Source organism: Ovis canadensis, chromosome 21, assembly GCF_042477335.2.
Source record: "Ovis canadensis isolate MfBH-ARS-UI-01 breed Bighorn chromosome 21, ARS-UI_OviCan_v2, whole genome shotgun sequence".
NCBI lineage: Eukaryota > Metazoa > Chordata > Mammalia > Artiodactyla > Bovidae > Ovis > Ovis canadensis.
The window spans coordinates 24040594-24062114 of record NC_091265.1 but is presented as its reverse complement, the minus strand read 5'-3'; the positions used below and the strand labels follow the sequence as shown (position 1 = coordinate 24062114).

Genomic DNA, 21521 nt, shown 5'->3' with positions numbered 1-21521 from the left:
AGATGACACCACCCTTATGGCAGAAAGTGAAGAAGAACTGATGAAAGTGAAAGAGGAGAGTGGAAAAAGTTGGTTTAAAACTCAACATTCAGAAAACGAAGATCATGGCATCCGGTCCCACCACTTCATGGCAAATAGATGGGGAAACAGTAGAAACAATGATAGACTTTATTTTCTGGGCTCCAAAATCACTGCAGATGGTGACTGCAGTCATGAAATTAAAAGATGCTTGCTCCTTGGAAGAAAAGCTATGACCAACCTAGACAGCTTATTAAAAAGCAGAGAGACATTACTTTGCCAACAAAAGTCCATCTAATCAAAGCTATGGTTTTTCCAGTAGTCATGTGTGGATGTGGGAGTTGGACTATAAAGAAAGCTGAGCACTGAAGAATTGGTGCTTTTGAACTGTGGTGTTGGAGAAGACTCTTGAGAGTCCCTTGGACTGTAAGGAGATCCAACCAGTCCATTCTGAAGGAGATCAGTCTTGGGTATTCATTGGAAGGACTGATGTTGAAGCTGAAATACCAATACTTAGGCCACCTGATGTGAAGAACTGACTCATTTGCAAAGACCCTGATGCTGGGAGGGATTAGGGGCAGGAGGAGAAGGGGACAACAGAGGATGAGATGACTGGATGGCATCGCCGACTCAATGGTAATAAGTTTGAGTGAACTCCGGGAGTTGGTGATGGGCAGAGAAGCCTGGTATGCTGCAGTCCATGGGGTCACAAAGAGTGACTGAACTGAATCAAATGTGCCAAGTGTGGAAAGGAAAAGTTCTGAAAGATGTAGGTAGTTATAGGAATAATGAGGAACAAACCTTAGGTAAAAGATATGTTGCAAGAGTGGAACTTTTTAGAGCTTTGGAAATAAAATCTTTATCTGTACATTATACAAAGAAATGTATATTTCATACAAATACATCTTCAGTTACATTTCAAATATTTAAGGTATTTTAGAAGATACATTTAATGGTTTAAAATTGGAATATCAGCCAATAAAAATAATCTTGTAGTGACATTTTAGACAGTGTAGAATGAGAAGGCAGTATAGAAAGTTAGGGGATCAGTTACAGGACGTGGATCCCCTTTAAGAAATCTGAAGACCTGTGTTTGACTCGTTTTGCTCCTCCTGGCCTTAGGACTTTAAACAAAGTGATTTAATCACTCTGTACTCCAAAGTCCTCATCAGTTAGCTGGGGCTAATAACCTCTGTTAAGGAGTATTGCGTGCATTAAATGAAATAACACAAGACTTTCTTCACATGCAGGAGCACAGAGTGGGTACTCAGAATTTTTATTGAATGTAAAAGACTTTGTCTGTCTCCATTTTAGCATACACAGCGGAAGAAGGTAACAGGAAAGAAAGGGATAGTAGATGGCAGGAATAATTGTGAAAGTGAAGTCGCTCAGTCGTGTTCAGCTCTCTGCGACCCCATGGACTGTAGCCTACCAGGCTCCTCTGTCCATGGGATTTTCCAGGCAATAGTACTGGAGTGGATTGCCATTTCCTTCTCCAGCGGATCTTCCCACCCCAGGGATGGAACCCAGGTCTCCCGCATTGTAGACAGATGCTTCACCGTCTGAGCCACCAGGGAAGTCCAATTGTGGTAGTGAACTTAATTGCGATAGGGAACCCCGTTAACGGGAACCAGGTCAGCAAGAGTCACAGGGGAATGCAGAGAATGTGTGATGTGGGTGGACGAAGCCTTGGCTATCAGAGCTGATCCAGTCATGGCAGAATTTGTCAGGGCAGCCTCGGTGAGTTTGTTGGTGTGAAAGCAGCTGCAAGCTGGCGGCAGAGCAGATCATATAGGAGACGGGTGGTGCGGCACGTGGGAAGCCGTTTTAATGAAAGGCTAGGAAAGAATGAGTGACAGTGTAGTTGCAATCGGAATGTTAGTTCACTAACAAAGAGAGTTGAACAGTCTCTCTGTAGTTCTGGTGGCCATGCTGAGAGATGCCTTTGAAGAGGACACTTAGACGTGTCCGCATACCTAGAAGTTTGGAGAGTGATGGTTAACATAAGGCAGCGCTTCTCCGATTCACCCGTGTTCAGGCCCCTGGCTTTAATCACTCAGCCGCTTGGCGAGACCAGATACGTCATATCACTCTAATGACAGAAGGAGCGAGCTGCCGCTGTTGCTCTGCACTCGGAAGGGCTGCCTGGGCGCCCCAGCTGCAGCGCAGCACTGGGTTTCGCAGAAGGCCTTGATGGTCAGTTTGCAAATGGAGTTAGAAAGCCGGAGTCTCACTCTACAAGTTGTCGTTATGAACAAGAAGGAGTTAATATGTGCCAACCATGAAGATAATTAGTTCCCTGTGGTCTGAAAGAGTTATAAAGACTGCTTATTTGGGGACATGAACTTAGAGAGAGAGAGAGAGAGGGAGGGAGGGAGGGAGGGAGGGAGGGAGGGAGGGAGGGAGGGAGGGAGGGAGGGAGGGAGAGAGAGAGAGAGAGAGAGAGAGAGAGAGAAAGTTAAGCCCACACTAGGTATTCTACTTACTTCTTTATGCCTCAAGTGAATAAATAATCCTGAAATCGACATACAAATAGCTGAAATAAGTGTCTTGAACAGTAGTCTTCCCAGCAGAAATGTTTATTAAACACCAGAGGACTAATTGGTTTACAGTTAAATCACAAATAACCTATTTTGAATTCCCACATGATCTATTTCTATATTTATTTTAAAAATGGAATTTTAAATTCTAATACTGTATCAGGTTTCTCTCACAGATGTTTTCTCTCAAATATAATTAAGTATAAATTCCTGTAACCTGAGCACATTCTCATTATGATTTTTGCTCAAGTCCTGACTTCATGGATGATTTATGACCGTTATACGCTACAGTGAGCAATCTAAAACTTCCAAAAGATTTGGCAGAGTATAGAGATAACATATACATATTTTTCATATCTAGTCACAAATATTTACCAACATGGCTTTCTGTTCCACATTTAAGTATTTTGACTGCAGTTGAGCATTTTACAGTGTGTCAAATGGTGAGCAGCAAAGGAAAAAAAAAATCTGTTATCTTTGCTTCTGTATGTCCCAGGAAATCAAAAGATGTACACATTTAGAAATGAGTTGATAATGTTTTTTCCTTTTTTGGGTAGAGAGTTTTAAGCAGATCCACACACAGACATGCACACATGTACACACACACACAATTCAACTTTTTTTGTTCCTTTGGTTTGTTTTCAGATGTAAGCATGGACCAAGGCATAGATGCTGCAAACACTATGAGGATAATTGCATCTCTTATTGCATTAAAGTAAGTATATAAAATCTAATAACCACAGGGAATATGTGTGGAAAGAACTTATTTATTAAGACATAATTTCAAAGTGAATGGAAAAATCGACAGTAATTGCTATAATTTGCATTTGACTTGCCAAATAAGATACTTCTGAGAAATAGGTGACAATTTAGCTTTTAGGATTCACTTACCAGATCTTTTGTTAAATAATTTTGAAATTGACTTGCTTATTTAACGTAAAACAAAATATTCAGTTGGCCAAAAAGCTTGTTCGGATTTTCTGTACCATCTTATAGGAAAAGTCTAATGAACTTTTTGGCCAACCCAAAAGAAGGTGAAATAGCAACAACAAAAATGACCAAGAAATAAAGTCATTAAAAGTCGTAAATACTTTGCTGTGTATCCTCATTAGACTATATCTGAGAACAAGGCCCCTGGACCGTGCTGTGTGCTAGGGGCTCAGCAGCCATGCACATAGGCTACCCAGTCAGGGACAGTGGCATTTGCTTTTGGACTTGTGAAGCTGTTACATTTTTTAAGGCATGAAGGTAACTGGAGCGTGTCCACAGTTGTTCTACATTAAGAAAGTTAGTTATGCCCATTGGCATAAATTCCCCGCTCCCTAATATATGAGTGTACCAGAGCAGAGCTCCCCACCCCCACCCCCGGCCCCCATCCCCTGCCGACCACAGCCCACCCCCCCATCCCCTCATCCCCACCGACTCTGGGAAGGAAGTTTTGTCACTGCGGTTAGTCTGGCACAGGTGGTACCATCTGCTGCAAGTTCTTTAGTTCTGGACGGCGCTCTCACAATCCTGACGCTTTAGAAAATTTACGTTCTTTGTCACAACATCTAATCCCCACCTTATGGATGATGAGAGGAGCGGAGCGTTACAGCACCTCAAAAGACAGCCTCCTGATGGTCCCCCTCGGGAGGGACTGTATCACATTAGTGCCTATGAATGTGAGTGTTTGTGGCCTGGTGTTGATGGTGGCACTCAGCCAAGCCAACGCTGACCTTTAAAATCCTCAGAGATGGAAGCGGGGGTAAAAGCAGTAGGGCATTTTTTCCATCGGGCAGTAATTTCTGCTCCACTCCTTCCAAATCTGATTTCCTGCCCCATTTTTAAAGTGGCAAAAAAAAAAAAAGAAGAAAGAAAAGGAATGCTGCCGGCAGCCTCGGAGTCTGCCAACTCCGCCAGAGGGTTATTATTCCCTCCAACTGGAGGGAATTCTGCTCTAGGGGGCAGATTTCAGGAGGGAGACTAAGAAAAGTATTCTGACTAAATTAGAGGTATATGAAATTTTGGGGAGAGGAGAGATGATTTTTTTTTTAAATTATTGAGAAAGTTAGTGAGAATTACTGATCTATGAAAAAAAGGAGTCATTCTTTCAAATGTGTACCAGTACTATAAACTTTCTAATATGTGTGTACATTGTAATTAATATTATGTCCGTGAATGTAAAATTATTTGGAGATTTGTGGGTGATGAATTTATCCCACAAGTATAGTTAAATATTCTCACAGTGCACCTCATTATTCCATGGGCTCAGCTGCCCCTCCTGTTACATCAGACCCCTGAGTAAATACTCAAATGAATTACATTCCCCCAAACTCACTGTACTCCATTCATACTAACTTTTGGTTGGTGCCTGTCCGTCTCCTTTTTGGCTTTGTGCTTTTTCGTCCAGGCTATCTGAAATGTCTTTCTCCTGCTAGTTCCTTCTCTATTATGTCTGTTTAAATGTCAAGTCCTTAGTAGTCTTCCTTTACCAGTAATCTAATATAGGTGGTCCTTTTAATATCTCACCCAGTGACCTGATTATTTCCTTCACAACATTTTTTGTATTCTGTAATTACATTTGTTTACTTATTCTCTCTTCTTGTAATCGGCATGGAAGCTCCATGAAGGCAAGAATTCCGTGTCCCCTTCACTGCTGTATCCCCAGCATCTAATATAATGTTTGGCACACGAGAGCCATTCACTGAACCTTTCCTGAATACATGAAAGGGTGAATAGATGGAGGGATAATCGATCTCTTGAAAATAGCATCAAATGATTGAACATAAGTGTGATCTTTGAACCCTCAGGTTAATATTACAAGATGACCAACGACAAGATAAAAGTGTGATCGGTTCATGAATTAACCACGGACTGAGCAGTTTCAGTTAAACAAATGCATGATAATTCATACTAATTGATTGGACAATTTAATTTTCATGTTTTAACCAGCTATTAGGTAGCCTCAGATAAATCGATGACTGTTTCTTCATAGTAATTCAAAATTTTTCTAAAAGAAGGCTGCTATCCAGAAAATACAAATCTGATCTTTGGAACTTAGCAGCAAACACTGCTGAGAATGTCAGCATTTTTCCGTTCCAGTGGGGGTGAAAGAGAAGGGATATAGGAGATCCATATTCTAGTGTATTGGTTGAATCATGTTTAAAATACTTTTTAAAATAACATCTTGTTTCAAGATGACTGAAATTTTTCAGTCTCTCAGTATTAAGCGACCTCAAACTTCATTTTCCTAAGTATTGAAATGAAATTGACCAACATTAGTCATCCTCTCCCTTCCCTTTTATACTATAAATAGTTGCAGGTAATATGGGGAAATGGTGACAGGAAACGTGGATTTATAGCAAATTTGCTTTTTCAGATTTTGTTTAGTTTACCTGAAAGGTACCATTCCCTGGACATGCTTTAGTCTGACACATTGAGCACAGAAATTAAAACCTAGCTAGAATTCATTATTTTCCTGGAAAATTCTTTAAACTTGATCCTTTAAATTTCTGTTAAAATTTCCAAAAGCAATTCATTTTGTTAACTGTTTTTTTGTACATTTTTGTTTTTTGTTTTTATTTTGAATTTCAGTGTTTTTGTTTCTAAAACTCATTTGTGGTTTAGGGATTACAAATCCCAGTTATTGTCAACAAAATGTCAAGAAGTAGAAGTCTGGTACATAGACAATCTTGGCCAGTGCTTGGGAAACTTTCTAAGTCGTGGTAAATCGTAGAAAGTATATCCACTGCAAGCTCTCATGATTATTTTTAAGGTAATTCTTTGAAAACTGAGGTTTTAGGACTTAGTTTTGAAAATGGCTACGATATAAACTTAAAATTTTTAGTGTCGTTCTGATTCTGTGACAGTGAAGTTTATGCCTGTCAGACTTCAGAATTTGGTTATAAATCAGACTTTCCTCCCAATTTTCTCCAGGGTTTCATCAGAATGTTCAGCGTGGGATACTTGATCCAGTGCTGCCTCCGAATACCCTCTGCATTTAGGCATCTATTTACACAGCCATCCCGGCTACTCTCTCTCTTCTACAATAAAGAAAACTTCCAGCTCGGAGCTTTTCTGGGCTCTTTTGTTAGCATATACAAGGTAAGGCTTTTAACAAATAGCATCGCATCACCAACGCAATGGACATGAGTTCGAGTAAGCTCCGGGAGTTGGTGATGGACAGGGAGGCCTGGGGTGCTGTAGTCCCTGGGATCGCAAAGAGTCGGACACGACTGAGCGACTGAACTGAACTGATTGTTAAAATGAGATAACAGCCTTAACTCATCTGTCACTTTTCTTAACACTTCTTTCTGTAGTATTCATAAATATCACCAGATATACACAATACATTGGGTATAGAAGTTGGGGACATTTTGTCTTTTAAAGCTTGAAAGTCTGGATATAGTTATATTTATTCATATATTAAAGACTTTTCAAAGACTTTTTTTTTCAATAATGTAATCACTGAGAAATTATGAACTTCCTACTATTTCTAACATCAAAAATGATGTTAATACACCTGGCCTATGTGTTTTTCTTAATAACTTACTACCTGAGTATTAATTTAAACATTTTCAGACCCTTCTAGCTGATATCAACCCTTGATAGAACCAGTAAGAATTTTCTGGTATAACTTATATAAATAATGAGTTATTTTCCATCTCCCTCCCACTCACTTGTTCTACTACACTCTCTCAAATAAATAAAATTAATGTTCTTCCACCTCTTTCTACATGTTCCTGTAAATGTACCCACACATATATAATAAGCACACACCTAAAGATCATCTGTGACACAGTTCTCTGCAGTTTGAAGTAATGGCCTTTTGTTTATCGGGAATCACTGATATGTAAATTATATTACTGACATATTTTATGAAACATCTAAAATTTATATTCTAAATTTACATGGTAAAGTGTGTTAACTGAGGTTGAGCTGTCTGCATACACGTGCACACACACAAGTATAGACACAGATGTTTAAAAGAAACTGCTGTGAAAAATTGAATTCTGGAATTATTTTGTATAAGATGGTTATGTTTCATTTTATGTTAAAGTTTACCTGTAAAAGGTAAGTATGCTGCTGCTAAGTCGCTTCAGTCGTGTCCAACTCTGCATGACCCCATAGACGGCAGCCCACCAGGCTCCCCTGTCCCTGGGGTTCTCCAGGCAAGAACACTGGAGTGGGCTGCCATTTCCTTCTCCAATGCATGCATGCATGCTAAGCCACTTTAGTCGTGTCCAACTCTGTGCGACCCTACGGCGAGCACCCCTCGAGGCTGCTCCATCCACTGGATTCTCTAGGCAAGAATACTGGAGTGGGTTGCCATGTCCTTCTCCAAGAAAAGGTAAATGTGGAGAAAGTATTTAGACATGAAAAGGAAAAAGTGACAAAGTGTAAACTATTGTTAATTAATCACTTGCTTACTAACACTGAAAACATTTTCTCCAGGCAAGAATACTGGAGTGGGTAGCCACACCCTCCTCCGGGGATCTTCCTGACTCAGGGATCAAACCCAGGGCTCCCGCACTGCAGGTGGATTCTTTACCTCTGAGCCACCAGGGAAGCCCCAAACTATAGTTAATTAGTCACTCGTTATGAAACGTAACTAACATTGAAAACATTTTCAGTATGATTTGACTAGGAAACTCTACTTTTATTTTTAATAATAGAACAGAATATTGGTGATTATATGTTTTTATTCAAATTCTTTTTCATTTCTTGTGTCATCGTGTTTGTATTTATTCTTAAGATAAACCCTTAAATGTTTATATGTGAATTATCTCTGACATTGTTAGCCTAGGTTGGTTATTCTCCATCATCTAACATGTCTGAGAGCATAGGTTGGTTGGTTGGTTTTCATTTAGCTACTATTTATTTGCTTAGGTAATATAAATTAAACTAAATACAATGCAACTGGGTCAGAAAATCTATTATAAAAATATTGATACAGCATATTTCTAAGTCATATGAGATGTTTGAAAATTTTATCACTTTTTTGCATCTCCATAAAAATGTAGTTAAGGGAAGGAGAGGGAAACAAACCTTATTCCTTCTGTGTCTTCTTCGTGGACTGGCCCTTTTTCCATTTTGTAATGTCCCTCTTTATCTCCGGTAATATTCCTTGCTCTGAAGTCTACTGTCTGTTACTAATACAGCTACTTCAGCTTTCTTTCAGTTATTTTTGATGGTATATTTTCCTTTCCCTTTAATCTTTCCATGACCTCAGTTTTGTTTCTTTTAGACCACATGTAGTTGATTCTTACTTTTATATCCAATTTGATAACTTCTGTCTTTTAATTGGAATCTTTAGACTTAATGCATTTATTGATATGGTTGAATTTATATCTACTTCCTTATTAGTTATTTTTTATTGTTTCTTTTTTTGTTTTCATTTTTTGTCTCCTGGATTTTTGGGGCATTATATATTTTAAATTTATTTTAGGTTTTTGTATTTTTTTATATTCTATCTTCACTATTGACTTATTGTTTATGCCTGTTTTTAAATTCAGTGATTTCATTAACATTTATAATAAGCATTTTTAATTTATTGGTCAATATTTTCAAATAATACTGATACCACTTTAGTATAGTTTAAGAATCTTACCACACCTTTGAATTCTCTTTTCCCGTCCTTTGTGCAATTCATTTATTATTTTATATGTTATAAATCCCACAATGCATTGTTGCTATTTTTGTTTTGGTCCAGGAGTCAGAAAACTTTTTCTGTAAAAGGCCAGATAGTAGAGATTTTAAGCTTTGTGAAGCATTTGGTCTCACTCACAGCTGGTCAGCTCTGCTCTTATAGTGTAAAAGCAGTCATAGACAATATATAAATGAATGACCATGGCTGTATTCCAGTAAAACTTAATCACACTGTATTAGAGTATCATATAATTGTCATGCATCCCAAAATATTTTTTATTTACTTTTATCCCTTGAGATATACAAAAACATTCTTAGCTTATGAGCCATATAAAAATAGATGGCAGGCTAGATTTGGCTAGTGGATTGTAGTCTTCTGACCACTGCTTTAGAGAGCTGATTCATTTTTATAGCAATTATAGGTGAAAAAGGGCTTCCCAGGTGGCACTAGTGCCAAAGAACCCACCTGCCAACCTAGGAGACATAAGAGATGCAAGTTTGATCCCTGGGTAGGGAAGACCCCCTGGAAGAGAGCACAGCAGCCCAGTCCAGTATTCTTGCCTGAAGAATCCCTGGACAGAGGAGCTTGGCAGGTTACAGTCCATGGGGTCTCAAAGAGTCAGACACGACTGAAGCGACTTAGCACAGCACAAGATAAGAAAAACATGTCTTCTATTAATAAACTAATGAGTTGACCTTCATTTTACCATTTCCAGAGCTCATTTCTTTTTTTAACCTAATTTTTTTTGTGATATCTTGTACCTTATTTAATTTAAATAAGATCACCAATTTGCCTCCAAGGCCAGCTGATGACTCACCCATTACAGATGTTATGTGCAGTGTTTCTCTTAGAACTGAAACAACTGAAGGAATTGTATTTTCTTGTTGATACAGGGTACTAGTTGCTTCCTGCGCTGGGTCAGAAATCTGGATGACGAACTGCATGCCATTATAGCTGGTAAAATAATATAATATATATATTAATATAACATATATAAAATGTAGATGATATACATATATTATCCCATCAATCAGTGATAGGAGTGAAGCAGAAATGGTTTTCAAATTCATCTGATTTCCTTGTATCTTCCTTTTTCTAATAGAATCCCCATCAAGGCACTAGTATTAATATTTTATACTTGTGAAATTGAACATACCAAGGCTCTCTTGCCATCTGATGTTTTGAGTTGGCAACATAATGACTTGGGTTTCTGTCCTGTGACAGGCCAGAAATTCTAGGGAACGTGTCACAAAAGAACATAAAATGTTAATAAGTGACTAATTTCTTTAAAGTATTTTGATTTTACCACTGGCAGCTGACATGTTTTTAAATAATTTTTTAAGGAACTCAAGTAATTTTATAAACATAAAAACTAAACATTTTCTGTCAGCTCAATATATTTTATTACTTAAGCTGACTAGATGATTTTTCAGATATTTATTAGTAATGTCCCTGCTATTAGTATTGCAGACCTCTCACCACCTTGCTTTTCCATTTAAAGATTGAAAGCAATGGAGAGAAGTGTGGTGACAGCACTAAGTATAATTTGAGCTCTTAGGACAATAAATGAATGAATATTTCCACTTAAAATGAGAAATGATACCAGTAGCCTTTAAAAATTGTTATATTTGGTAAGACCACTGCTGTTTTTCAAAGTTTAATTTAAACTGTGAGGTTTCTTATGTTATCAGAACTATGGTTCTTAATTCTGAAGGTCAATTTTTAAGTTTAGAAAAATATGATAAATAAGAATTCACCCCATTTTCATATCAGTACTTGTACTGTTGTCCTCGATTTTGTTATAGCAAAAGGCAGTGCTAAATCCATGCTTTCCTATTTAAGTGAATTAATGTTTCCAAGTGATGTAATAACAAAGAAGTCCTTTTGAGTTCTGATCGGTTTTGCCTTATTTATTGTTTCAGGATTTTTGGCAGGAGTATCAATGATGTTTTATAAAAGCACAACAATTTCCATGTATTTAGCTTCCAAATTGGTAGAGGTAAGCAAACATTTTTATGCATGTACAGCCAAACAATATAGAGCCTTTTAGCTACTTCAGCAATAATATATATCCCAGTTTCAAAAGCAAATTCTAATCTTATGAAAGTGAATCTTTATGAATCTTATGACTCTTTACAAAGCCAGTTTTCCTATTTCTCCTTTTTTCCTCTGTGTCATTTTCAAATATGCACAAGCATAGGAAGAATAACGTGATAACCCTCCTGTGCGCATCATATAGCTTCAACAGTTAGCAGCATTTGGCCAGTCTCCTCTCATCTATACTGCTGCAAATCCCCAGGTACCAAAGTGTTTTAAAACAAATCCCAGACATCAAGTCACTCCATTCAGAAACAACTCGGGAGAAAGAGTCCTTGAAAAATAAAACTAAAGGAGAAAGACTCCTAAAAAAACAAACAAATCAACAATGCCATCAGGGTATAAACAAAATGCATATCATACATTTTAGGAGTCTGCTAATTCTTTAATATTATCTTTATCCAATTAGAATTTATACTTTCAATATTACCTCACACATGTCTTTTGCAGTCTCTTTGTTTTAATTGAAATTAGTTTTATGTTAAAATGCTGTATTACTGTATAATGAATATTAAGTAAAAATCACCTGCGTAGGTAACTTTTTTCTTTGAAAAAATTATTTTATGTTCTTTATTTCATGGACCACTCATATCTTCTTAAACCTCCCTCCAACCTATTGAAACATTATTCTGACTTGGTCATCTTTCCACTTTTCATATTAGTTTCACTTTAGCATTCCCACAATCCAGAAAACCCATCTCCATGAATTATCCCATTTTTTAGCCATGTAGACTTGCTGGAAATTCCTCATAAATATCATGCATTTTCACCCTATTTGTTACCCCTCCTTTTCCTCTCTTACTTAGTTGTTGATCCTAGACCTCTTAGAAGATTGCACTATTATAAGTGTGGTCAGCAGACTAACATTGCTCCATGAACTGCACATTACCAGTTCATGACAAAAAAAGGATAGAAATTGAGAGGAAGCTTTTGGAAACTTTAATAGCACTTTAATAGAGTAATTTGTTTTTTTAATGTAATAGTAAAAATTTAGTTCAACTTTGTGTTTAAATTTTTTCCCAATAATTCATTTTTATTGTATTATAAAAGCATCAGGCCATGACAATTAGAAATTTGTTTTTAAGAAGTGGTTTTTATGTTTGAGAAACACTACTCAATGTAGTCATTTTTGAAATTCTCTTTGGTCCTTTGTCCTAGACAGAGTAGTTGCTCTTTCCTCTGGGGAGCCAACATATAATATATATTATATGTTAATATATACACATACATACATGCATGATAGACATAAACATACATACATACCCATGTGATGGTCTGCAATCTAATCTATATAGATATCTTGATTAGAGTGTGTTAGTATTTATTATGCACTAACCAGATTTATACCAGTACATATTTAATGAAAGAATAACTGAAGGAAAAGTAAGAAGTCAGGAAACACCTGGAGTAACAGGCAAATTTGGCCTTGGAGTACAGAATGAAGCCGGGCAAAGGCTAATAGAGTTTTGCCAAGAGAATGCACTGGTCATAGCAAACACCCTCTTCCAACAACACAAGAGAAGACTCTACACATGGAGATCACCAGATGGTCAATACTGAAATCAGATTGATTATATTCTTTGCAGCCAAAGATGGAGAAGCTCTATACAGTTAGCAAAAATAAGATTGGGAGCTGACTGTGGCTCAGATCATGAACTCCTTATTGCCAAATTCAGACTTAAATTGAAGAAAGTAGGGAAAACTACTAGATCATTCAGATATGACCTAAATTAAATCCCTTACGATTATATAGTGGAAGTGACAGATTCAAGGGATTAGATCTGATAGACAGAGTGTCTGATGAACTTTGGGTAGAGGTTCAGGACATTATACAGGAGACAGGGATCAAGACCATCCCCAAGAAAAAGAAATGCAAAAAAGCAAAATGGCTGTCTGAGGAGTGTGAAAAATAAATAGCTTATAAATAGCTATGAAAAGAAGGAAAGTGAAAAGCAAAGGAGAAAAGCAAAGATATGCCCATTTGAATGCAGAGTTCCAAAGAATAACAAGGAGAGATAAGAAAGCCTTCCTCAGTGATCAGTGCAAAGAAATAGAGGAAAAAATAGAATGCGAAAAACTAGAGATCTTTCTAGACAAAGATGGGCACAATAAAGGACAGAAATGGTATGGACCTAACGGAAACAGAAGATATTAAGAAGAGGTGGCAAGAATACACAGAAGAACTATACAAAAAAGATCTTCACAACCCAAATAATCACTATCGTATGGTCACTCACCTAGAGCCAGACATCCTGTAATGCGAAGTCAAGTGGGCCTTAGGGAAGCATCATCACGAACAAAGCTAGTGGAGGTGATAGAATTCCAGTTGAGCTATTTCAAATCCTAAAAGATGATGCTGTGAAAGTGCTGCAGTCAATATGCCAGCAAATTTGGAAAATTCAGCAGTGGCCACAGGACTGAAAAAGGTCAGTTTTCATTCCAGTCCCAAAGAAAGGCAATTCCAAAGAATGCTCAAAGTACCACACAATTGCACTCATCTCACATACTAGTAAAGTAATGCTCAAAACACTCCAGCCAGACTTCAACGGTACCTGAGCTTGAAGTACGTGAACTTCCAGATGTTCAAGCTGGTTTTAGAAAACGCAGAGGAACCAGAGATCAAGTTCCTAACATCTGTTGGATTATCCAAAAAGCAAGAGAGTTCCAGAAAAATATATGTTTCTACTTTATTGACTATGCCAAAGACTTTGAGTGTGTGGATCACCACAAACTATGGAAAATTCTGAAAGAGATGGGAATACCAGACCACCTGACCTGCCTCTTGAGAAACCTATATGCAGGTCAGGAAGCAAGAGTTAGAACTGGACATGGAAGAGCAGACTGGTTCCAGATTGGGAAAGGAGTATGTCAAGGCTGTATATTGTCACCCTGCTTATTTAACTTACATGCAGAGTACATCATGCAAAATGCTGGGCTGGATGAACCACAAGCCGGAATCAAGATTGACGGTAGAAATATCAAGAACCTCAGATATGCAGATGACACCACCCTTATGGCAGAAAGCGAAGAAGCACTAAAGAACTTTTTGATGAAAGTGAAAGAGGAGAGTGAAAAAGTTGGCTTAAAACTCAACATTCAGAAAACTTAAATCATGGCATCCGGTCCCATCACTTCATGGCAAACAGATGGGGAAACAGTGGAAACAGTGACAGACTTTATTTTTTTAGGCTCCAAAATTACTGCAGATGGTGACTGCAGCCATGAAATTAAAAGACACTTGCTCCTTGGAAGGAAAGTTATGACCAACCTAGACAGCTTATTAAAAAGCAGAGACATTACTTTGCCAACAAAGATCCGTCTAGTGAAGGCTACAGTTTTTCCAGTAGTCACATACGGATGTGAGAGCTGGACTATAAAGAAAGCTGAGTGCGGAAGAATTGATGCTTATGAACTGTGGTGTTGAAGAAGACTCTTGAGAGTCCCTTGAACTGCAAGGAGATCCAGCCAGTCCATCCTAAAGGAAATTGGTCCTGAATATTCATTGGAAGGACAGATGTTGAAGCTGAAACTCCAGTACCTTGGCTGATGCGAAGAACTGACATTGGAAAAGACCCTGATTCTGGGAAAGATTGAGGGCAGGAGGAGAAGGGGACGACAGAGGATGAGATGGTTGGATGGCATCACCGACTCAATGGACATGAGTTTGGGTGAACTCCAGGGGTTGGTGATGGACAGGGAGGCCTGGTGTGCTGCAGTCCATGGGGTCATAAAGAGTCAGACACAACTGAGCGACTAAACTGAACTAAATGAATAGATCTCACAGAGAAGGGAAGACTTGGACATTGTACAGAAAACCCTGAAGAATAAATGACAGGAAAGAGGTAGAAATCAGGTGCTGTTGAATTTCACAGAAACGTATCATTACTGGCATCTGGGGCCTGGGGTGAGGGGCTGAGGGAAAGGAAACGGCTGGCACTGAACACTGTCCGGGAAGATACACCTGTAATTTGAGCTCTGGAAGGAGTGTTAGGATTTTGGAAGGTAGAAAAAATAGTTGTAGATGAGGAACGTATTGCTCCACTTTGTTGTTAATGCTATTAAAGTTGTTTTCCTTATAAATCTCCCGTTATGCTTGTTTTGCAGACAGTGTATTTCAAAGGCATTGAAGCAGGAAAGGTGCCCTATTTTCCCCATGCAGACACTATCATCTATTCCATCTCTACAGCAATTTGCTTCCAGGCAGTAAGTATCGCTTTTTGAAATGAGAAATAGAATTATTTATGTTTCTAATGTGTACTAAGCCAATGAGGAGGAAAGAAAGGCCTGGAAGCATTTCCATTTTTTACATTGTATGCTTTTTTGTCTTATTAGCAAGATAGCTGACAAGTATCCAATCATTAAACATGTTAACCTAGTGGGCCAGGTCATGTTTTACGATCACAACCATTTTTAGGTTTCAATGGAGTACAGCTTTTTAGGAAAATTATCACTCCAGTATTTTGGCTAGAATGCCCTCATTTAATTTTACTTCTGGAAAAACAGATCCCATGGACATAAATAAGAATAATTGTATTTCCTCAACATTACTCAAGCAGTGAGGACAGGGGTAAACTCTAGTTTAATAAAAGCATTGTCCAGTCTCTTCAAGTTCTGTAATCACCATTATTGACGTTAATGATCTTAGGACTTCTGCAGAGTTTGGGGACAGCTTTTATTTGCACTTTCTCACGATAATCCTGCCAGGTTGGTAAACTCATTATGATTAGTGAAGTGCCAGCTATCTAATGGATATCTCGTAAATGCTTCCTAATAATAATGACTATTAACTCAATCATTATTTCATGTACAATATTGGTATTTGAAGGCATATTTATAAAGATTCTAGAAAGTCAACTTACACTTGTTTTTCACTGTCGGGGTTGGTTTTTTTTTTTTTTTTTTTTTTACACAATGAGTGGTAAAAATAGAAATAAAAGTATTCTATTGCCTAAGACAGATAATATTGCTATTTACTAAAAAAAGTCTCAAATTGAATAATTTTAGGCTGTCATGGAAGTTCAGACCTTACGACCATCTTACTGGAAGTTCCTTTTAAGACTCACCAAGGGCAGGTAAGATATCTATGAGATATTTTAACTGATCATAAAAAAAAAGCAATTACCACAAAAAAGATTTTGAATCTTTTTGTCTGCTTGAGGGAGGTAAGGTAGCTATCTAGGTGTAAAACAAATTTGAACTAAAATTTAATAAGAATAACATGGGATGTTTCTTTTTGTTTAAAAATACTAAACAGATTCATTAGAAATCCTATCTAAACAATAGACTGATTTCCACTTGGGAAAAATAATGGAAAATAATCATATTCTTTTACCTGATTTTTGTAAGCATATTTTTCTTTGCCTTTACTGTCGTGTTCTTTATTGGTGCTGGTATTTGCATTTCCTGATTATAATCTAATTCTGTGAGAGGCAACTTAGCCTGATATACAGACTGTGAGTTGGGGAGTTGAACAAACCTGGGTTTGACTCCAGCTCCGGCACCCTTCACTGTGTCACTGGTTGGGAAAGTTGTTTACCCTCGTGAGCCTCAAGTTTCCTTCTCTCTACAGTGAAGGAATAATACATACTTTGCATGGTTGTAGGAAAATCGATGTTTGTGGCAGCCCTTAGCACTTAGTAGGCACTCAGTAAATAGCAGCTGCCATTAACATTGCTGTCATTAATAGTAATAGTAGCAAACAGTTGTATAGTGCTGACTATGTCCCAGAAGTGGTTTTAAGATACACACATTAACACATACAACACACATATATATACATATGTGTTTAACCCTTTAAATAGCTCTGTGAGATAGGTACTAGGTACTGTTAATATCTTGGCGTTACCTGTGGGGAGACTGAGATGCACGCAGAGTTTAAGCACTTGCAGAATCACAAAGCTGGTAAAGGATGGTGCTCGGGTTGAGCCAGGCAGTCTGGCTGCAGAATTCTTTCTGTTAGCCATGACACTGTGTAGTAGTATTATTATTTAATCATTTAACATCTACATTATTCATCTATATTGTTATCATTTGATCATTTATTTCTTTGTCACTTATGTTTCTTTGCACATCAGTGAGTTTAACCCGTTGATTATTTTGGAAGGGAACTTAGCGTTGGAAAGGAGCTAAAAGTCACATTTATTGGTTCTTGGAACAATGACACTGGCCAATGACTCAAAGCTAATTTCACCCTGGTGTCTTCCCCAGAGAAGAAGAGCTTGTAATCAGGCACAGAGATGCAGGTCTATCCTGCACATGAGCTGAATATGTGTCTTTAAAAAATTTCTTATCTCTTAGGTTAGGTGATGGATAAAGTGAGGGCATGTTTTTACTCTGTTGTGTGTATTAGAAACTTGAAAACCTATAAGCCGTTTCCTCTTCAGTCATAAATATTTGCACATTTGAATGTATTTTCTGTTGATTGTGAGACGTTAACATTTCAGTGATGGGAGGAATTACCTTTAATACCTTTGCCTTTCAGTAAATGTCAGCTCATTCATTATATATGTGGCTTCTTATAATTATATTCATCCATTAATCAAGAAAACCACAATGAACCTACTTTTCTGTTTGACACAATCTAGAGGAAAGAGCTCTGGAAGGGTTTGAAATGATGCTGGTAATCTCTGGGGTTTCAGGTTTGGGGACCAGCATCTTTTCAAAGGAAACTCGAGACAGTGCATCTTGAGGAAGAGTAGCAAAATGACTCTCGAATCCGCCATTGAGTCTCTTGCCGTGTCAGCTCCTCTGTCTTTCCCTCCCATGAAAGATGAATGAAGTGAATCATCTTCTTTTACAACGTCGTTAAGTACTCACTCCCTGCACCCTCTGTTTTATAGGTTTGCTGTCATGAACCGGAAAGTCCTTGATGTTTTTGGTACCGGTGCGTCTAAAAACTTCCCGGACTTCATCCCTAGGTTGGATCCAAGATACACAGTTGTAACGCCAGAGATGCCCATCGAGTTTTCTTGAAGATTACTGTAACTTATTAATGTGGCTTAATGTTTCATTATTTTGTCCTGGAGAGTTAATTATGCTGAACACAAAGAAGAGGGCCCGAGCTTGAACTTCAGTGTTATTTCAATGAGGGATGCTCTTTTTTGTTTGATTTTCTTACCAATCAGAAATTCAGAAGCTTTTTAGGAAAGTGTTGCTTAATAATTAAGCTCCCTCTATAGCCAGAATCTCATTCTGGGTCACTGTAGTGGTTGAAATTATGATATATTATCGATTAAATTATGTCCACAAGCAATATTAAATAATCTATGTAGAAATGTAGTAACAAATAAGAGTATACTTAAAATGACTTTAAAAGATGTTTTAGTTCATTCCAATATAATTCTTGGTGGAAACTAAGAATATAGCTGTATTTTAAGATACAAAAGGATCACGGGTACATGGATTTGATCTGTATTTTTTTTTTTAACTTTTGAATTAGTCGTGAAATGTTATGGGTATGGAGTAACTCTTCACAGACAATGCTGCTTTATTTCGTATAGAGCAATTTAATTGGAGAAAGTGGCCATTCTTGCTTCAGGGATGCAAAGACGGGTCTCACACTGTTTGGACAAAGGCTGTGGCATCCGTGGTTTCCTTCTTCGTATCTCCCCACGATCTGCTTAGCTGGGCTCTTTGGCAGCCCAGTGACCCTTACGTATTAATGGCCGGTTAGAATCAGCTGGAAACTGACAAATCTGATACAGGTGAATGTCTGTTTTAGTCTCTTGTGGAAACGTTACACTTGAATATTTAAAAGCAAATGAAGTTATTTTTAAACCTCCTCCTATAGGTTCATTACGTTTGTTTTCATTTACAAGGACTGGATTCATCATAGCTAAGTTTGTATGCCATTGTCTGTTTAGAAGGGATCAAATTCTATGGAACAAAAGTAGTTTGGGCAGGTTTGGCAGTTTGTTCCCTCAGCTGTTTCACTTGTTTGACAACTAAAAACATTCTAAAAATCCAGTGGTTGTGAAGAAATACATTTCATTACTAATTGGATGCAGATTCTGTAGTCTGTTTTCAAGAACTCATTGTCAACATTTTTATTCCTGTTAGAGCAAGGAAGTGACAAAATGTGGTCACTGCTGATTGTGAGTCAGTGCAGGACAGTTTTGGTTGAAATACCATCACTCTTTAGAGTTTTTCAGGGACAAGTTATTCTTTTCTAAGCTAATACAAGGCTGAAGTGGTGGTGAAATCTACAATTAATGTAACATATAGGGATAATGGTATATTTTTTTAAGTATAATTTTATTGCTGAAAAGTCTTAGGCTGTTGTAAATTAATTATGTTCTATAGAATTATGTTCTAAATTCTATACAGTGGAACTTGTGTTGCAACAAGAATCATAACCCAAACTTTAAATGCTTAATCCTCCATATTCAATTTCGTCAAGCCTTGTATGCTTCTGTTTGCATGTAATCCTAATCTGGTTGTTATGGCAGATTGAAACCCAACAAAAAAGACAGGCTCTGGTACCATAGTATCAGAAAGAAGCCATTTTAATTAGGCCAAAATTTTATTATGATTAACTTTTTAGGATGACTTGTGTGGTAGGCAGTATGGTTAAAGGATCCTTTTGGCTTCAGAATTCCAAACTGATTAGTAAATTCAGTTTTAAGTTTCTATTTCCTGGAATCAAAATGATTGCTCCTGTGTTTACCTTTAAAAATGAAGTATTACAGCAGTGAAGAAAGCACTGCTACTTGCGTCTTATTTTCTCTATTCAGAAATTACATTTATAATATTTTTCCTGTCCAGTTAAACAGAAAACTTTTTAATCCGTAACTTGTTTTCATTCACAGTAAAAAAAAAACCAAACAAAAAAACTATGAAATTGAAAGACAAATTCTACTGAAATATGATGAGATTGTTTAGTAAAATTTTACTGGTCAAAAGGTACATTTCTATGATCTATCTTTTTTAACACAAGCTATAGTCATGTTTTATTTTATATAAAATGAAATAGCCGTCATAAAGCAGAGTATAATAATGAATGTATAGCTGAAATGAACATTTAACTAGTTTGCAATGGTGAATAGAGAAGTACAATTTTATTTTATTGGGACAGACTGCAAAGTATAGTTGTTCAGGCAGACACAAAGAAACGGTGTGTTCCTGAAGACAATCAAAATGAATGTCTTTCTACCTCTGACTAACCAAGTATTGATTGATACCTTGGCATCATAAATAAAGTCAAATAGATGTCTCCATTCCACAATACGTTTTTTAGTCCAATTTCTATGCTGAAGAAGTCCTATCTATGGTAAGTTTCCTTCTACTAGACCTGAGTATATCAAACACTTAATATGCCCTCTTAGTATTTGCTACATCTTTATATAGACTGCAAAACAGAGCATTGGGGTGCTTAATAGGGTTATGAGTGTTTCCTGTATTCATTAGCTATCTCCTGAATTAATAAAATCTTAGCATTGGTACCAACCAAGTAAAAAGAAAAGACAAGTTGCAGGATAACAAATTATCTCAAATCTGTCAGATTCTTACCCATTTTTCATCCATAGTTTAGTTCACTTGATTACCCATCTCTGAAAGAAAACCATGATTCAATTGTCTTTTTTAAAAACAAATTCTATGATTTTCCCTATAACCTTTTCAGTGACCTATAAGCATTGTTATCACTCAGCTGATGCCTAGTATATTTTTTGCCCTCATTTGTTCTTTCAGTTCAGTTCAGTTGCTCAGTCGTGTCTGACTCTTTGCGACCCCATGAATCGCAGCACGCCAGGCCTCCCTGTCCATCACCAACTCTCGGGGTTCATTCAAACTCACGTCCATCGAGTCCATGATGCCATCCAGCCATCTCATCCTCTGTCGTTCCCTTCTCTTCCTGCCCCTAATCCCTCCCAGCATCAGAGTCTTTTCCAATGAGTCAACTCTTCTCATGAGGTGGCCAAAGTATTGGAGCTTCAGTTTTAGCGTCAGTCCTTCCAAGGAACATTCAGGACTGATTTCCTTTAGGATGGACTGGTTGGATCTCCTTGCAGTCCAAGGGACTCTAAAGAGTCTTCTCTAATACCACAGTTCAAAAGCACCAATTCTTCGCCACTCAGCTTTCTTCACAGTCCAACTCTCACATCCATACGTGACTACTGGAAAAACCATAGCCTTGACTAGACGGACCTTTGGCAAAGTAATGTCTCTGCTTTTGAATATGCTATCTAGGTTGGTCATAACTTTGCTTCGAAGGAGTAAGCATCTTTTAATTTCATGGC

General features: G+C 37.5%; 1 protein-coding gene across 1 annotated transcript in view; it reads left to right on the top strand.

Moving 5' to 3' along the window:
* Positions 1 to 20509, top strand: part of TMEM135 (transmembrane protein 135) — a 268804-nt gene extending 248295 nt beyond the window's left edge. Inside the window, exons 9-15 of the mRNA XM_069564786.1 lie at positions 3204 to 3273; positions 6477 to 6644; positions 10083 to 10146; positions 11112 to 11188; positions 15391 to 15489; positions 16291 to 16358; positions 18126 to 20509. Coding sequence (XP_069420887.1) covers positions 3204 to 3273; positions 6477 to 6644; positions 10083 to 10146; positions 11112 to 11188; positions 15391 to 15489; positions 16291 to 16358; positions 18126 to 18258 — 679 coding nt within the window. The 3' untranslated portion in view covers positions 18259 to 20509. The remainder of the gene's footprint in view (positions 1 to 3203; positions 3274 to 6476; positions 6645 to 10082; positions 10147 to 11111; positions 11189 to 15390; positions 15490 to 16290; positions 16359 to 18125) is intronic.
* Positions 20510 to 21521: the final 1012 nt, after the last annotated feature.